A 17,579-nucleotide genomic window follows, 5' to 3' on the forward strand; every position below is an offset into this window, starting at 1 on the left:
GCAGAAGGTAACTTCTGCGTTTGAGGGACACTGTGCATTCACTCTTCTACTTAGAGTAACTATCAACAGGCATCTGTGGCTGCTCCTGTGACTGTCAGATGACTGAAGTGGTGCAGTTGTGAAGCACAGTTACCTCCAACCAAACCCACCGAGTGCATGACCTGCTGATAGAGCACCCATGAGAGAACCACTGTTTTAAACCTCACAGACACGCTCTTTGCCTTCAGGTGTATTTCTGAGTGAAACTGAGAACTGAGACACGCATTTGCAAAGTGCTGAGAAAGTTCAAGCCAGTTCAATCCGAAGAACAACGCCTGCCCACACCCTCACTTAAGAAGCATTATTTTTGTTGTTTATCTGCCATAACCTCGAATTATCAGTCACGGGGCAGGGCGTTTTGGGGAGGAGCTTTGATCTTTCGCTCCGAGCACGGGGCAGTAGGTCGGAGCTGCCTTGCCCGAGTGCCGGAGGGCTGCGGCTGCCCAAGGACGGGCTCGGGGCGCGGCAGGGACCGGCCGGAGCAGGAGGGCAGCTCGGCCGGTGCATTCACCCCGGTGCACACAGAGCCGGCCACGCCGCCCCGGGGCGTTCCCAGCCAGCCCTTCCCGGTACCCCGGGGGTCTGCCGAGCCGCGCTGGACACAGCCAGAAGTTTCCAGCCGGCAGCTCCTCCGCCGTCCCCCGCCCTCCTCCTCCTCCGCGTCCCGCCCCTCGTCCCTCCCCCGCCGCCGCCTCCCGCGCCGCCGTTTCCAGACAGTTCCAGCCCCGCGCCCCCGCCCCCCGGCCCGCGGCGGATAAAGCGGCCGGCGCGGCCCCCGGGCTCTGCCCCGCCATGAGCGCCGCCGCGCAGAGCCCGCCGCCGCCGCAGATGGAGGGCAGCGCCGAGCCGCTGCCCCCCGGCTGGGAGATCAAGATCGACCCGCAGACCGGCTGGCCCTTCTTCGTGGATCACAACAGCCGCACCACGACCTGGAGCGACCCGCGCCTGCGGGCAGCGCCGCAGGTAGAGCGGGCGGGGGTGGCCGGGCCGGGGGTCCCGGCGGGGCGAGGGGGGTCGGGGGCCGCGCTCCCCCCGCGAGTGGCCATGCACGGAGGGCAGGAGCTGCCTTTTGTCTCTGACGCACTGCAGTCCCTTTTTTGTGCATTCAATCATTTGATACCTCGCCCCTGTAATGTTTATTTAAAGTTGGTTAAGTCCGCCCGGCCTGCCAGGGGAGAAGCGAAGCTGATTTATTTTTCAGCTGTGAACTGCCCGAACGCTGGATGCCTTTAAAAAAAATGAGAGATCTGGCTAGGGCTCCAACTTATTTTTTCTTTCCCCGTTTTCTTTTCTCTGGTCCCAAACTCTGCCGGCAGCTGCCGCTCCGGTTTTGTTGCGAAGCACGCTCGGGGAAAAGCCGCATCTCAGTCCAAATATGTCCATGGAAGGAGAGGCGCGGAGGGGAGAGCGGCCGGGGCCCTGCGGAGTGACCCTTTCGGGTCAGGTTCCGCGGCTTTTGGGGAACACAGCCCGTTCCTTGGGGGAATACAGCCCTCTGACCCAGCAGCGCGGCGGCTGTGGGCAGAAAGTGCTGGAAACTTGAGCCTAGTGGGATTTGCCTGATGGGAAAGCGATTCCCCGGGGTCTCGGCGCTCTTCTCTGCGCGGAGCATCGCGTAACCCCGGGCGCGCCGGGCTGACGGCTCCGCCGCGCTCCCGGGGCACGTCCCGGGCGCGGAGCTCCGCGGGGCTGCACCGGAGCCCGGGACCGGGGGGAGCAGCGGGGTCGGGGCTGCGGGAGCCCCGGTGGGGGAGCAGCGGGGTCGGGGCTGCGGGAGCCCCGAGGGGAGCAGCGGGGTCGGGGCTGCGGGAGCCCCGAGGGGAGCAGCCGGGTCGGGGCTGCGGGAGCCCTGAGGGGAGCAGCCGGTTCGGAGCTGCGGGAGCCCTGAGGGGAGCAGCCGGGTCGGGGCTGCGGGAGCCCTGAGGGGGCTGCGGGAGCCCTGAGGGGCGCAGCCGGGTCGGGGCTCTGGGTCCCCGCAGCAGCGGGGAAGGGGCCGCTGGATGCGGCATGCGGCTGCTCCGGATCTCTGTTGAAAGTTTTTCTCCCCCTACAACGTGAGGAGCGACGCGCTGAAGGAGTGTTAATTATTTTATGGACTTACCGCTTCTTAAAATAGTAATTGCCCGGTTTGCGAGCGCGGACCGTGACTGAAAGCTCGGTGTGAGAGCAGCTGGCCTCGGCAAGGAAGGGATGTGTTTCTCTGTCACAAATTAACCCCCTTTGCAGCTCTCTAAGTGCTAGTTCGTTTGGTCTATAAATAAATTCTAGTAATAATATACAGAGGTCTTAGAAAAATGTCATTTGAAAGTAAGAATATTGAGACTAGCATAGGAAAAAGTGTTTTCTCTCATTTTTGGAGGCACCTGCTAACACTCGCTGTTGTGGTAGTAAAAATAAAGATAGTGTGGTTTTTATAGCCATAGAACGTACTTGAAAAGAAAAGTGTGCTGTTTCCTGAAAGGGTTTTGTTCCAGGAGTACAACTTGAGACTAACCTATTTAACAGAATAGTCAAATTCAAGCTGCTTTCAATAATTGTGTGAAGAGAGTTGGAAGCTGTCTGGTGAATCAGCCCTCTGCTTGAGTGGGTGCCTGAAACAAAACAAATTTTCACCCCTATCTCGTGTGAAATCTGTGGTGATGAGAAGTGCCTCTTCTGCCAATTGCAAGGGCTGTCACAGGTAGAAAAAGCTGTATTTGCTTTTGAACAGCTTTTGTGAGACACGCTCTTTTCCAAACAGGAAAATCTGTTACTCCTGGCTGTAAGCTGGAACGTGTGCTTTGGGTTTGTTCACTGTGAGACAGAGAAATGCCTCCAGAGATGAGCTGTTGTTTTTTGGGAGTTCCTAGCTAAAAAAAGTCTTCCAGTTTATGGGGGTAGAAGTTGTGTGTAACTGCTCTCACACAGGCATTTATCAGAGAGTTAAATGTGTCTGCTGGAATTCATGGACAGCTGCTGAAATCATCAGTTTGTCGAGTACCAGTGTATTCCACAAGGACAGGTACTAGTTAGCAAAAGAATCTTAGGATCAGGCCCAAGGGAAATATGTCCTTTTCTAAATATTCTCTTAGCTGGGCAATGCCAATGAAAGCAAATTACCCATTGACATTGACTTCCAAATCCAGCAAGGATTTTTGAAGATGCCAGACTTCTGTTAATACCTAAACAGGTAGGAAGGACATAACCACAGATGAAAGCCAAAACCAGATTTGATGGGCAGAGCTTTCTGATTTCCTTCATTATTCTCAGCCTAGCTCAAATGAGAACTTGGGGCTTCTAGAAGTGATCTGAGAATCACAAAAGCTGACTGCATGTGCCAGACTCCATGAACCTTTTTAAGAATGATTATACAAAGACCAAACTTGTGCTGACTTCATCGCTGCATTGCTTTCACTGAAATATGACAATGAAGCTAGAAAATTTTTTACCACCTTTGAGGTGGTCTTGCACTAAATCCAGCAGTATTCTGTCTGTGAATTTTTGTTCCCTTTCTGAAAAGATGAGGACAATGACTGGAGCACAGATCTAGGGCTAACTGAGCTTTTCTAGCTGGGTAAGAATATGGCTGAGACAGTGTCATAACAAAGTCCTGTTGTTCCCAAGTGCTTGATCTTGGCCTTCTCACTTACCCTGGGCTTAACATCAGTGTAGCCATGCTGGCTGCAGTAATCTGTGCCAGATACATAATCGGGTAAAAGTTGAAGTGGCTCTTTTGAAATTGTAACCCATGTCAAAGCCTTTTTAAAGCAACGAAACCAGACCTTGATTTTGCATTTAACTCTGTATTTTAGGTGCATTTGTGAATTCAGGTGGCTCTCGGTTATTTCCCATTCAGTCTGGCCTTTTTTTTGTTTGTTTGTTTTTTACTGACACGAAGGATGGGTATTCTTCTGCATGTTTGTTTCTGTTATGTATAAGAAATCAAGGCAGCATAAGGATGGATTGGGGAGCCCTTCATGAGAAAGAGGGGAAAATCTCATGTTGTTTCAGTGAGAAAAAAGGGATGAATTTTCAAATGACAGAAAAATATTTATTAGTGAAGCTTCTTGGTAGACTAATGATTTTCTTTCAAGGATCTGATCAGTTAACAGTAATTTAAGGAAAGGTACAATCAATAGCTGTGAAGATGTATAAACATCTAGTAAAAAATGTGTTTATTAGCAGTGTCACTTGTCCTTTTATTTGATAGAATTGCTCATTTCCTATGCTTATTTGTTGTAGTTATTTTCTGTGCTGAGGGCATCACAGCTCTGCATACTTCCTTCAGGATTGTCTTATGATACTAAATTGTTAACTTGGTGTTCCCCAAAGTGTCAATAAAAAAAAATTACATTTAAAGAAGAAAACAAGGTTTGTATAGGTATTTATCAATGCCCCTTCCATGTGTTGTTTCCACATGCAGTAAACCCCCTGGGAAATAATGCAGCTAAAAATAAACCAAAGGAATTGACTGTGCTGAGCTTCACTGATGGATATTGGAGTGATCAATAGCTCACTGGTGCCTTGGGTTTGAGATAAAAGCTGCAGCAGCCGGGCAGGAGTCAGGGAGCAGCCATAAAAGTGATGTATGATAAGTATTGGCTGCAGCAATGACTGCACAGGCTAAACAAAGGAAGAAGAAGCCGTCTCACCCTGCTGCTGATGCTTCACTGGGGAACAACTGACTACACCTAAGTTTCCATCCTCTCCCTTCATGGCTGTTGCATCTCTTTTCTCTCTGCCTCCCCAAATAAGTCTGAAGTCACTCAATTCACATCTCTTTAGCAGAGGGCTTATTTTTGAGCACTGCCTTCTTGTGGTCAAGTTGACTGAAAAATCCTTGGTAGCCCAAATTAGAAATTGCATTGAGGGGTCAGAACAGCCTCTCTGAAGCTGTACCTCTCACAGTGGTTCTCCTCAGGGGAAGGGAATGGGAGGTCAGCTTAGTGACATTTAAGATTTCTTCCGCCTGCAGTGTTTTTACATTCCTAATGCTGATGTGCATTCTGTCAGGCTAATAAGTTAGTTACTGGATTAAAAAGGTACTGTATAGAAAAGGCTTAATAGGTAGGAGTGGTAAAATTACCAGTAGGGGATATTTGGAGGGTTGTGTCCTGGCTTTGCCCAGATTCCCTGCAGCTGCTTGGTGTGGTTATTTAAAGCCCCCCCTGACAGAACATGGTGAGCAGGGAGTTAACTTATGGACGTATCAATTAACCTGAAAACATGGGGTGGGGCTAATGGGAAATAAGAGACAGGAGCAGGAGGAAATGACACTGGAGATAATGCAAGAGGAAAAGCAGAGAAGGTGTTTCAGGGTTCTGTGTAACTCCTATGCAGAGGCACCTGTGCCCCTTATCTAAAGGACAAAGGAAGAAAGAATACTTGTGCCAGGTGGCAGCATTCTTACCTGGGAACTGTGTTTTTAACACTTGTATGCACAGGCAGAACTTTTCCACGACTACAACGTGGCAGAAACAGAATTGTTCCCACTTGAACCATGATAAGGCCAGGTAACAATCCATTGTACCTTAGGGTGTGCAGACATTATCACTCTGTAGGCAAGCTGTGGTCTCTCTTCTAAAGGTAAATGTAAATGAGAAGAAATGGCTTGTTCACACAGATCACATTACTTAATTACAGGCAAAAAGAAATGCTGTATCTTAAATATGTTGCAGAAGCTGTTGGTTTGATTATTTTTATTTTTCCTTCTTGGTTTTACAGACAGGAAAATTAGGCATAGGGTGGGGAAGAGACTTGTCTGACATTACCCAGTAGGCTGGGTAGCACAAAAGTGTATTTTTTTTATGGCTGATGGCAAAGCCTTATAATTAATAAAAAAGGTGCAATGTACAAGTGCTTTTATAGTGTTGGAAAATTGCTCTTTAAGGAAGTAAAGTCAGAAAACTGCTGTGTACAAAATGAAGTTTTAGATGAAAATGTGAAGCCGGGCAATAAACCGAAATTTACAGCCCACTCTTCAACCATTATCTGCTTATTCTCCTTTTTATGAGGCATTGTTTTGCTAATTTTTGAGGCTTGTGCTTTCTGATGTTTTTCAGATTCCTGGGTCATAACTAATAGGAAAGCAACAGTTTGACCACCTGCTTCTTAGGTAATGAGGCAGTGGACAGAAATAACTGAATAAAGTGTCATTCTCATCCCCCTTGGCAAGGATATTTGCTAGCACTCCGAAGGGCTTTTCTCTAACTCCATCCACTAAAGCTGGCAGGGTGGGTGGTGATCCCAGCTCTCTAAGAGCACTCATTGTTTCTTTCTCAGACATGTTCAGTTTGGCCCATGGGGTGCTTTCAGTGCCAACTTCCACTCATGGGCACACAGGGCAGGTGTTGTCATGTCTGCTCAAGGCATTTCAGCTCAAGAAAGAATCTCCTAGTGATTAAAAGAGGACAGGTTTTGTTCCTGGAGCAAGATTGATCTGCAAGATAGCAAACGTATTTCCTCCATTAAGGCTCTCTGTTCTGAAGCGTTTAGGATTAGTTTTCTCCTTCAGTTTTTAATGATGTTTATTTATTTCTAATGGCATCAGTTAGAGCAAATGTTAATGTAATGCTTGTATAATAGAACTTGATAATTACAAGAGAGAACAAAAGGCCTGTTTGCCTACACATGTGTATGTTGGGAAATAAAACTCAGCATTCAGCAAGTAGAACATCAAAAGCAGCTTGGCCTGTAATTGGGTTACATGATGCGACTGACACGAAGTCCTACTGAGACAGCTCATGCAACTGAGCTTATTCATGGTTCCCTTCAGTCATTAGCTAATGATATCTTGCTCAAATGCCTATGTGCTCAGTCTATATATTTAAGCACAAATTGTGAGTAAAAGGGTGAGAATGCAAATGTCTCCAGCAGCTGAGGCAGGGCTGTAAGAAGTTTGGAGTCAGCACTGAGAGTAAATCACTGGGTACCTTGCAACTCATGTGGTTCTCTGGCAAGTGTTAGTAAAACCCAGCTCATGCTGATGTTGTGCTACCAATGTGTTCAAACACACAGCAGCCATGAGGAACTTCTGAGAAATACTTGGGATATGTTGATTTCTATCGGTAGCAAAGGTTCTGTATTACTTTTGTAGTTTGTGCAACAAAGAGGAAGAGGAGATCTGGCCAGAAGTAAAGCACAAGTGGATGTGGAATCTAATTCCAGTGCTTTCTATGACAAAATCTGTGTTTTCTTTATTAAATAGAATAGTTACTTCATTCTTAATTCCAATAATGGGTGACACTGGCTTTTTTGTTATTCATGGCAATTTCTGGTAAAATGCAGATTTGAGCAAGTGTGTGACTGAAACTTGGTTGTTATGTCACTCATTTTGGTTATATTGCTGTATTTGATGATGAAAGAACAGAATCATGCTATTCCTTTCTTCCCAAATAGATGGGATTTGGGCTTAAAGTTATGAAAGGTGTGTTCTCAGGTAAGATTTTGTCAAGTACTGGTAATTTCTCAGTCATTTGAGCAACCAGAATAATTGTTTATGTGGTACTCTATAGCAGCAGCTTAAAAGTTCAGAACGACACTGGAGTCAGTGGACCATCTGTTTGCATACTGAGAAGTTGTTTAATCTCTTGGCAGTGTTGGTAAATTTTGTTTTCCCCTTCTAGGTAATATTTACAAAACCGGTACAATTTAAATACTTGCACTGCTGCTCTGCAAGAGCTGCAGGGGTGCTACATGTGTGAATTACATGTGCTTTAGAGACTGATTTGACTGTACTGCAAATAACATCAGTACAGGTTAAGAAAAATGCAGGAGTGCAATGGCAATGAAGGAGGTTTTTAGACTTTATTCTGTAGGCTATTTCAGTATTGGAGGAATGACAAATGTGTTATGTAAGGTGTCTCAAAAGGGAGATTCTGAATTTGACACAACTATTGAAGTCATTTAACGTGAATACAGACTATTTTGACAAATTTAATTTGAACAGTAGAGCTGTCTTGGAAGACTCCAGTTGCAATTTGCCATCATCAGCAGTGACTGAATTTGCAGGTTTCTGTGTTTGGGTCTGGAAGAACACTTGAGCAGACTTGGGGCACACTAGGAGTTATCCATTATCCACTCCAGATAGTACAGCTCTGCTGGGAACCTGTGTGCAGGGTTGTGCTTTTGCTCTTGATATCACTTTTTTTATTCCAGTGCCTCATGGCTTCCAGTCATTTCTAAATGGGAGCAAGTTGGAGGATTTTAGTGTCCGTCCTGACAGTGCCCTTCCCACGGGAAGCCAGCAGTAGGATGTGGGGGCATGAAGTGTTTTTTCCACTTGCACAACTCGTGCTGGCTGCACCTTTATTTATCCTGGTGATGGCCTCACAACAGAAACGCTCGTCCCGAGAGCTGTGAGCCCTGTCCCTGCTCCTGAGCAGATCTTCAGGCACAGCTCCCTCCTGCAGCTGGGCCAGACCTCTCATTTTCCTGGATGGGATGGCTTACCTCAGCATCTCCCGAAGTGCTGGATCAGGTTTGAGTTCCTGCGTGTATTTCAGGCTACCTGAAATGTCAATTGGAGCTGTCGTGAAAATTTCTGAGCTGCTCAAGGCAGTTTTTGCATTTCTGTGCTCCCTCTTTTTGAGGGATTCTCTCTCTTCAAGGTAAATTGGGTGTATGATCATAGCTGGGATTGCTGATAGTCAGTCCTGGTACTTACTGAAAATTAGTTGATACTCTTCTGCTTGTAGCTATTCTCAATTTTAAGGAATGTCTTATTTCCTTAGATGAGGGCAGGAGAAATTTTGCTTCAATTGGTTTTAATGCAGAAACCTGAGTTTGGTTCCTGTTTTTGTATGCTTAAACCAGGAAGGATGATGGAATAAGACTTGTCATTCATTTGTTGGTCATTCACTTTGTGCAGATTTGAATTAAATGTGAGCTCAGGACTTCTTTCAGGTAACAGGTTTGTTAATGTAACAAGCAAGAACTGTATGTGATAGAAGGCAAATAAAACCAAAAAATGGCTATTTTTTGTTGTGCTGGCTGTTCTGTGGAATGAAAGCATTAGGAAGGAATCTGTGAATGTCTTTAATGTAGTATGAAAGTGAGTTTCCCAGAGCTTGATTCCACTCCTCCCCATCGGCACAGTGTCCCCAGGCACACCTGAGCTTTTCCTGAGCTCTTCCAGAACCTGTTTGCCCAGGCTGGAAACACAGGCTCTCCTGCATGGAACAGAATGCTCTGGCCAGAAGTTTGGAGATGGGGACATTGGGATCTGCACGCACTCGCTGCTGTGTCAGATTCTCACCAAATACAGACCTGGACCACTGGCAGCATCTCCCCAAACCCAGGGCCTCCTCAGTGCTGTCATTCCCCTGTGATGGGACTTTCAGAATACCTGGATTGTCCCTGTTTGTGATTGTACCACGGTGGGAAGAAAAGAAACACGGAAGAAAGAATGTTAAAGACGTGGTGATCCAAACAGGCTAATGTAGGCACTGTTTGCAGAGTTAAGTATTAATTAAGTGTTGAGGGAACAGTGTGGATCAGGAAGTGCAGTTGTGATGAGAGCACCTTTCCTAAACCTGATCTGTGCCTCGGAGCCACTGATGATGGGAAAAACAAGGACACTGCATTTGCTCTCTCACCGAGGGCTGTTCCAGTGTGACTGCACAGTGAGGCCTCTGTGGTTAGACCTGACTACAGGGGAAAAAAGCCTGCAGCAAAGAACCAGTTCGAAATCCTAACTTTCCACAGGAGCAGCACAGGTTGTCTGATGTTGTAAGAATACGTGAGAAATCATGGGAGTATAGTTTATTAAAAGAAACAGAAAATAACAAAACAAAAACCCCTTAAGTATTGACAGAAGCTCTACTTAACTTTTAAACTGGATGCTTTGAAAAAGCAGTCCAACCTGATTTATACTTTGGTTTTGGGCTGACTCTTTTGTATTTCCTAGCAGGGCTTAAGTTGCAGTGGTAGATTTCTCAGATTGCTGAGAAGGTTCAAAACAAGGGCAGCCCTACGGGTCTGAACATGCAGATAAGGGAGGGGAAGCCCATGGCTTGACTCTTTGGGGGGTTCATGGAGGGTGGGGGGAATGGGACCCTGTCCATGTTGAATGATTTATCATTGTGGGGCGTGCCAGAAATCTGGAGATCTTCTCACCAAATGGAGCCATCAAAGACAATGCAGACCCCAAAACAGCTGCTCCCTTTGGGATGTTCTGTTCTCCCCCTCCTCAGGTGGGGTGGAGCAGCTTTGGCGGACACCACCTTCTCCTGCCAGAGCACCTGTAGCTGCTGCAGGCCCACCCAGCTCCTGAACCCTTCCCGCAGAGCCGCTGGAAGTGAGGGAATCTCCTTTTTATAGCGGTGGGAGCAGTGGCTGTAGGTGGGGAGGCTGCTCGGGTTACTGCGGCGGGGACACTGGCGCTCGCAGAATGCCCGGAGTCAGCGCAGCACCAAGGTGCTGCTTCCCGCTGGGAATCATCGCCTCTGACACACGCTTGGCTCCAGCATGGCCTCGCATTGTTGTCAGCTGAGCACACCTCAGGTTTATTTTTCTTTTTATTTTCCGGCAAATGCAGTTTGCTGACGTAACGCCGGATCCTGGCAGAGCTGCGGGGCCGGGGTTGTGCCAGTGGTGGAAGGTGAAAGTGTGTGTTGGTGTGTGGGGGTCTGAAAGCCCCTGACAGCCTGTGTTCAGCAGAGGAATGTGGTTTCCTGGTAGGGTGAATTGAAAATGACTCATCTGTGGATCCCGGTGCAGACGCTGGCATGAGATCATCCCTGTTCTGCAGCTGGGAAAGCCAACGTCAGACTGCTGCTCTCTGCGAACTTTCTAGGCCTGGCTCTCCTCTGTGCCTCTTCTAGAATTCTTCCTTTGTGGAGGATTTTTCTTTTTTTTTAATGAGTAAAAGGAAATGAAACAGTGGGGCTCAGACTTTGAACTTGTTTCTTTCAGTGTTTTTTTGTCTTCATTAGTTTACATAAATAGCAGCCTCTATTCTCTGCAGTTTTATTGCTCAGAGGAATTATCAGAAATCACTTTTTAAGGTGATACTATCATATAGGAAGGACACTGATATTCTGTTTGGTAAAATAGTGAATTCCTGATGAATTAGTATGTTAATGTGTACAGGAGCAACATGAAATATTTTTGCAGTTTAAACACCTCTTTAAAAATAGGGTTTCCAACACTTGCACCATATGTCCCCTTATTAAATTCTCCCCTTACTGAATAATGACATTACCCTCTGAATGACAGAGGTGCTTGTTATATGATCTGACTTAGAGATACATCTGGAACTTGGCCCTCGCAGGGTCTCAAAATAGAATGACCGACGCAGGAAGAACTTACTAGAGGACTTGTGAGGGCTCTTAGTACAAGCCACTTCCACCCTTGCCAGAGCTTTGACATTGTCCAGTGAGTTTACTCAGACAACACAGGGATTTTTAAATCTTGCTTTTCAGTGTTTTCCTCTTTGTTAAGATATCCCTTTCCCTCTCCCTCAATATTTACTCAACCAGATCCCCTTTAGCTGGAAGTGAACACATTTTCAGTGTGCAGTGTCAGTATCTCTTCAAATAGCCAGTGGGGAGAATGATACCAATAAAATCTGTGCTTCTGTTGGGATTAGTCTTCTTTGCAAGTGTCTTTTCAGATGTGTCCTGAGAGGTGCTGAGGAAATGTCTTTGGTCCCATTGGTGGTTGTTTGAATTGGATGAGGTCTTTCTGAAGAGGCTGGGTTGGTGGCTAAGTGCTAGGGATGGTAAATAAGAAATCCAGGTGGAATGAGGCAGGAATTTCAAAGAACAAGTGAATGCTTTTAAGAAACCCCACGCATAAGCAGACTTTTTAGCTTCTTCCCCTTTCCTGCAGTGTTGGCACCTGCTGTTGGCTACCCTGAGAACCTCTGAGCTCCTCATACACATCTGATGCTGCTTTTAGGACAGACCTTTAGGACGCCTTTCTCTTACCACATTTGAGCTACCAACAAGCTGTTCTCTCTGCTATTCTCCCTTGCAGGAAGGCCAGTCCTCAGCCAATGGCCCATCTCGCGACAGCCCCAAGCCGCCGGCGGCCCGAGAAGGACACGTGGGCTACCCCAAACTGCGGGCGGGCTACATCCCCATCCCCGTCATCCACGAGGGCATCGACGGCCGGCAGCAGCACCCCTGCTTCTCCTCCCCGCAGAGGTACAAGGCAGAGGCCGTGCCCGCCCCGGGGCAGGCCCAGGCACCCCTCAGGGGGGGCTATGGTGGCCCCGAGTTGCCGGCGAGGCCGGCGGAGGCCGATAAACAATGTGGACAGACACCGGCAGCTGCGGCGGCGCCGGCCGCGCACGGACCCGAGGTGAGCGTCAGCAGCGCCGGGCTCTGCTTGCAGCGGGCTGTGCAGCATTTATGGCCTCAATGTCACACGGGGGAGCTTAGAAAGCCCAGCTCGCCACAGGATTGTGGTTTTTTTTGTTTTTTTTCCCCCCACCAACACTTGCAGGGTGCTGAAAGTGCACAGTCACGGCAGCATGAATACGTATGGGTTTTTTCCAGCGTCACCCGTTTCTGTTCTGGAATGATTCTGCAGAGATAAATGCACAGCTGAGCAGGCCCTGTGGCAGGGGGGTTTTAGGTTCGCAGAGGTTTCCCCACAAGTGGAGAACGCAGACAAGCCTCTTGTGTTCTGCAATGTGAGTCAAACAGGGTGAACAAAGTGGGAGAGACAAATGTCCAGTCAGCTAACAACCCAGGCCACTTCAGAGGATCTTTGCTTCCTAATGGCAAATTTCAGTTGTATGAAATGGATTTACATATATACAGATTTAGGAGTGAGTTGTAAAGTATTCTTGTCCTTCAGTGGCATGTGAAAATATTTTCAGACTATGGACTTATTTGAAAAAATGTCACCCTGCTTGTTTTGTGTTTCAGGTGAAATTTTTGGCCTGCTCTCTGTAGAGAATTAGCAGATGGTATTCTTGTAATATATGGAAATATAAGCCTCATTTTTATTCAAAGTAAGATGAGCAGGAAACTCAGCCTTCACCAAGCTGAAAACATATCAAGTCTGTAATTCAGCAGTGGTGGCATCTTCTCTGAAACCCATTTGGAGTTTGAAGAATGTAATTAAAATCCTGTTGGCAGGTTTCTCAGCTGTCTTGACTAACCATGCCTGTCTGAGACAACAGGCTCAGCTTTTCCTTCTCCCAGCTGTGTGTACAGCTTTGCCCTGTCTGCAGAGTGGCTTTAGGAATGTGTCTTTGTGCCATTTAATGGAGATAACCAGAGAGAGAAGGCCTCAGAACTTGCTGTTACATGCTCAGGCAGTGCAGTGTGGGTGACAAATGACCAGAGCCTGTGTTGGGGACCCTACACTGCACATCAGCAGAGCCACCAGGAGTGCCACTGGTGGGTGCTGAAATGCAAGCCATCATTTATTTATCCAAGGTTCCTGCTGTTCCATGGGCAGCTGAGCAGTTGATCAGCACCAGAAGAGGGGTTTTGTTCCCCTTCTCTGCTGCCTTGCCTGCTCTCTGCTCTTGCAGCTCCAGTCTGGCCTTTCACAGGAGAGGGGGCAAAGGGGAATTAGCCATATTTGCGTCACTAAATTAATGACATGCTCTAAAAAACCCCAACAGAACATACAAAAATCTGTTTGTGTGGCCAGGATCAGAAGTCAGTGCTGTGTGCTCTTAGGGGTTTGGGCTTGTCTCCAACATGTAATTTGTTTGCTTAGTTTACCTCAAATTTAACAGGTTTAGACAGGAACAGCCATGCAAAAGCAGCAAACAGTCTGACTGAGCATCCACTCCCTGCTCATTTCAGGGCTGGGAATGCTGTAGCTCAGGTTCCTGCTTGTTATGATGATGCTCTCACAACTTACGTGGTTTGCCTAGTGAGGCTCTTGGCCAAAAAACCAGGGAAATGGAGTCCTTGCATGCCGGAAACACGAGTTCTGTTTCTATGAAGATTGCCCCCTTTTCTCTTTAGAAATTAAAAGCATTGTGAGCATACGATGGTTACCATTTAATAATGGATTTTTGTTTTCATGGCAGCCTCAACCTCCTGGAGCATCTGACCCTCCAGCAGCTTCCCCTCAGACCTCTGGCAGAGCCAACGCGGGGAGCCATCCGCTGCCTCGCGGTTACATCCCAATCCCCGTGATCCATGAGAACATGCCCCGTCAGCCTGCACAAGCCTACCACCAGGCACAGAAAACCCACTACCCTGCCCAGCAGAGCGAGTTCCAAGCCCACCAGCCGGTGTTCCACAAAATCCAGCCGGAGGAGCGGGAGCCCAAGGCGGCGCGAGCGCAGTCTCCGTTCCGAGTGGCTCAGAGAGGCTCCTCCAGTCGGGAGAGTTCCCCGGCCAGAGTGAGCAGCCAGATGCAGCCCCCAGCTCCCATCCGAGTGCAGACAGTAGTAGACAGACCCCAGGTATGTAGAATGGGAAAATGATTCACCTACCAGGGAGCTGAGTGTGGCTAGAGCTGAAAAATGAGCTTGTACTAACACATCCGTGAAAGCACCTAAAGCAGTCTCCACTGCTAGGTTTAAACAGACTGGGAGATACTGAGATAAGCAGCAAGTTGCCTTTCCACCTGTCAGGACTGTGGTGGATCGCTGAAATATGATTTAATACACGATTTAATCTTCTCTTGTCAGAGTATAATTTGGTTTAATTACACTGAGGTCACTGATGTTGCATTATGTTTATGAGACAAAAACCAGGTCTGTGGGATTTGTGACATTTATGTAAATATACTTCACTGATGTCTCAGAACCATTTAGGGGATAGCATCAGATGCACAAAGTAATTTTTGCTATGAAGAAAGAGGATAAGCAAAATCCAGAGCTTTTTATTCTTGTGACTTGAAGCATGTTCTTGGTCATAGAACCTGCTGCTCACTGAACATTATTTCCATGTTAGAATTCTTACTAAAACTACAATTAAAAGGCTCTGGGTATTAGACAGCTGTGAGTGTGTGGAAGTGGGTATGTACAGAAACAAGCATTGATTTCCTCTCGAGATTTTTCACATTAAAAATGACAGGAGCATAATTAGGTTAATAATTTTGAAAACCCAGGCTAGGACAAAACAAGTAAGACTCAAGATTTAATGGCATATTCTAGGTCAGTGCTAATTTATTTTTGTGGGTGAGAGTTTGCACTCCCTAAGCAAATTTTATGTTTAACAGGTAAAGCTGTAAGAGTCTCAGTGTAAGCCATTTATGTACTTGTTTTAAATACAGATATTTTATTCCAGCCATTTAAATCCATGAGAGCTGGATTTAGTATCTTTCAAAGCAACTGTTTATGGGCCTAAGCAACTAAAGGGGGTATCACGGGGAGAAAAATGCAGATCTCATAAATTTCAGTTTCCTGCTAAGATTTCAAAACTAATCTCAATTTCAAGAGATTTCTGATTTGATGATTGAAAAGTGGAGTAATCCCAAGGACAGTCTTTAATCACTACAGTGTAATAAGATTGACACAGTAACCTCTGCATGTAAATAGGTTAAAGGTTAAAAATAAGCACTAACCAAACAAGGAATGTCCTGAAAACAAGAATAGGATGAGACTAGCCCGAAGTGTGATTAAAACTCAGCAAGGTAGTTGGCTTTTCAAGAAAGGTGAGCCCTTCATTAGTGAAAGGGGATGAAATCTTTCTTCAGCAAGAAATCTCACTGATTTAAGCTAGGTGAAGGCTTTGCTCAAAGGTCCTGTCTTTTAAACCTGCTTATGGGGCTTATTTTATTGAGCATGGGAAGGATTTGGTGGGTTGAAATTTAATGTTTGAGAGAGTTTATTGGTGACTATAACAACTGTTCATCACAGTGCTGTTTTTCACTTAAAAACTGTAAAATTCAGCAATGCTCAGGGAAGATTAAACCTCTTGTGTGTGTGAAATTGCACTGCTAGGAGTACAGAAAATTAGATGTTAGATTACTTGCTCTTTAGAGGGAAATAAGGAGCGTTGTGTCTCAACACAAAACTTGCCTTGCTCACCAGGTTTCTCAGCAACAAGTCCCAGCTCAGGAGCCACCAAGGCCAGCCCCTCCTCCAGAAGTCAAGCCTGACAACAAGGCAGCCCCACCGCCCGAAACAGAGGCACCCTCCACATATATCCCAATCCAGGTCACCCACCAAGAACCAGAACCTAAACCACAACCCCAGAAGCCTCCAGCCATGGCAGAGAAAGCTGACAAAAAGGCTCCTTCCCCTGCTAAGGCTGCTCCTCCCCAGGAAAGGCCTCCTCCTCCCGAAGAAGCGGCGCCGCCGAAGACGATGGAGACAGGAGAGCCTCAAAAGCATCCTGGTGTTTTGAAAGTGGAAGCAATTCTGGAGAAAGTACAAATGCTTGAGCAGGCGGTCAACTCCTTTGAAGGCAAGAAAACTGACAAAAAGTACTTGATGATTGAAGAGTATTTGACCAAAGAGTTGCTAGCCCTAGACTCAGTGGACCCTGAGGGTCGTGCAGATGTGCGCCAGGCCAGGAGAGATGGTGTAAGGAAGGTCCAGACCATTTTGGAAAAACTTGAACAGAAAGCAGAAGATGTCCCAGAACCTGTTCAAGTTGATGGACTTCAGCCAAATTTGCCAGAGTTTAAGCCACCACAGGAAATCATGGAGATTGAACCTGTGGAAGTCAAGAGCAAGGGAGATACCAGTAATAAAAATGCTAAAGAGGAAACCAAAATGGAAAGACATCAGCCTGAAACTAAGGAAGAAGTGTTTACCAATCTCGCCACCACGACAAACACATCCAATAACCCAACTGAACCGTAGCCACGTGCTGAAATCAAAATCTCTCAGACTTTATGACTTAAAGTGTGTTTAAGTGAATTTTAAGTTGCATGCATTTCCGGAGCTCTTTTCAACTGGTTTTAATCAACATAGCAGCTTGGGACACAGTAAACACTTTGTGGGGAAAGGAGGGAGCTAGAAAGAAAGTGATGCATTTATCCTTTATTCTTACACTATGTAAAAGACATGTTTCAAAAATAAACCCTGTACATTAATTGCTTTTAGATAAGCTGAATGGAAAAAAAAACCAAAAACGACATCAGGGTTAATATTGATGCGTGTTGTTTAAGGTGTATTCTTTTGCAGGTGATTTTTGTAAAATCAGTGGCCTGCATTGTCAGAATACCAGTCCTCCTGCAAGTATAGCCACTCTTTACAGTAATGTTTTTACTTTTAATGTTCACAGTTGGGCACTTTAAGTAATGATGGATAGAAAGTGTGCAAGAAACTGTAGGGATATTTATATGTGTGCAGGACTTCAATGCTATATTTTAAGAGGGAAATAAAATAATATGGAAGCCTAATTTAGTCTTGTGATTTTATAAGCTGGAACTGTAAAGGCAGTAATTGGTTTTAAATGCACTTTCTGAACACAGAGGTTTGTTAGTGCAGCATTATAGTTGAAGTCTGACAGCTGTTTTCTCATCAAGGGAAAAACATGTCTGTTGGTGTCCTCCCTTCTGATGTTGTTGCTGTGTCACATCTGTGGATTGAGAAAGGAATTTGGCTGAGCCATTTCTGCCCCCTGGCCCTGGAAGTCACCATTTAACAGAAATGTTCATAACATTGAGATCTGTGGTTGTCTTAC

General features: G+C 46.4%; 1 protein-coding gene across 1 annotated transcript; it reads left to right on the forward strand.

Annotated features, from left to right (window-relative positions):
- The first annotated feature begins 747 nt into the window (after positions 1-747).
- BAG3 (BAG cochaperone 3) lies at positions 748-17,295 on the forward strand. The gene is made up of 4 exons (XM_030276542.4): positions 748-1,002; positions 11,998-12,324; positions 14,021-14,401; positions 15,977-17,295. Exons 1-4 carry the CDS (start codon positions 832-834, stop codon positions 16,751-16,753), a joined length of 1,656 nt encoding a protein of 551 aa, XP_030132402.4. The 5' UTR covers positions 748-831; the 3' UTR covers positions 16,754-17,295.
- Positions 17,296-17,579: the final 284 nt, after the last annotated feature.

The sequence above is a fragment of the Taeniopygia guttata genome, chromosome 6 (assembly GCF_048771995.1).
Source record: "Taeniopygia guttata chromosome 6, bTaeGut7.mat, whole genome shotgun sequence".
NCBI classification, from domain to species: Eukaryota; Metazoa; Chordata; class Aves; order Passeriformes; family Estrildidae; genus Taeniopygia; species Taeniopygia guttata.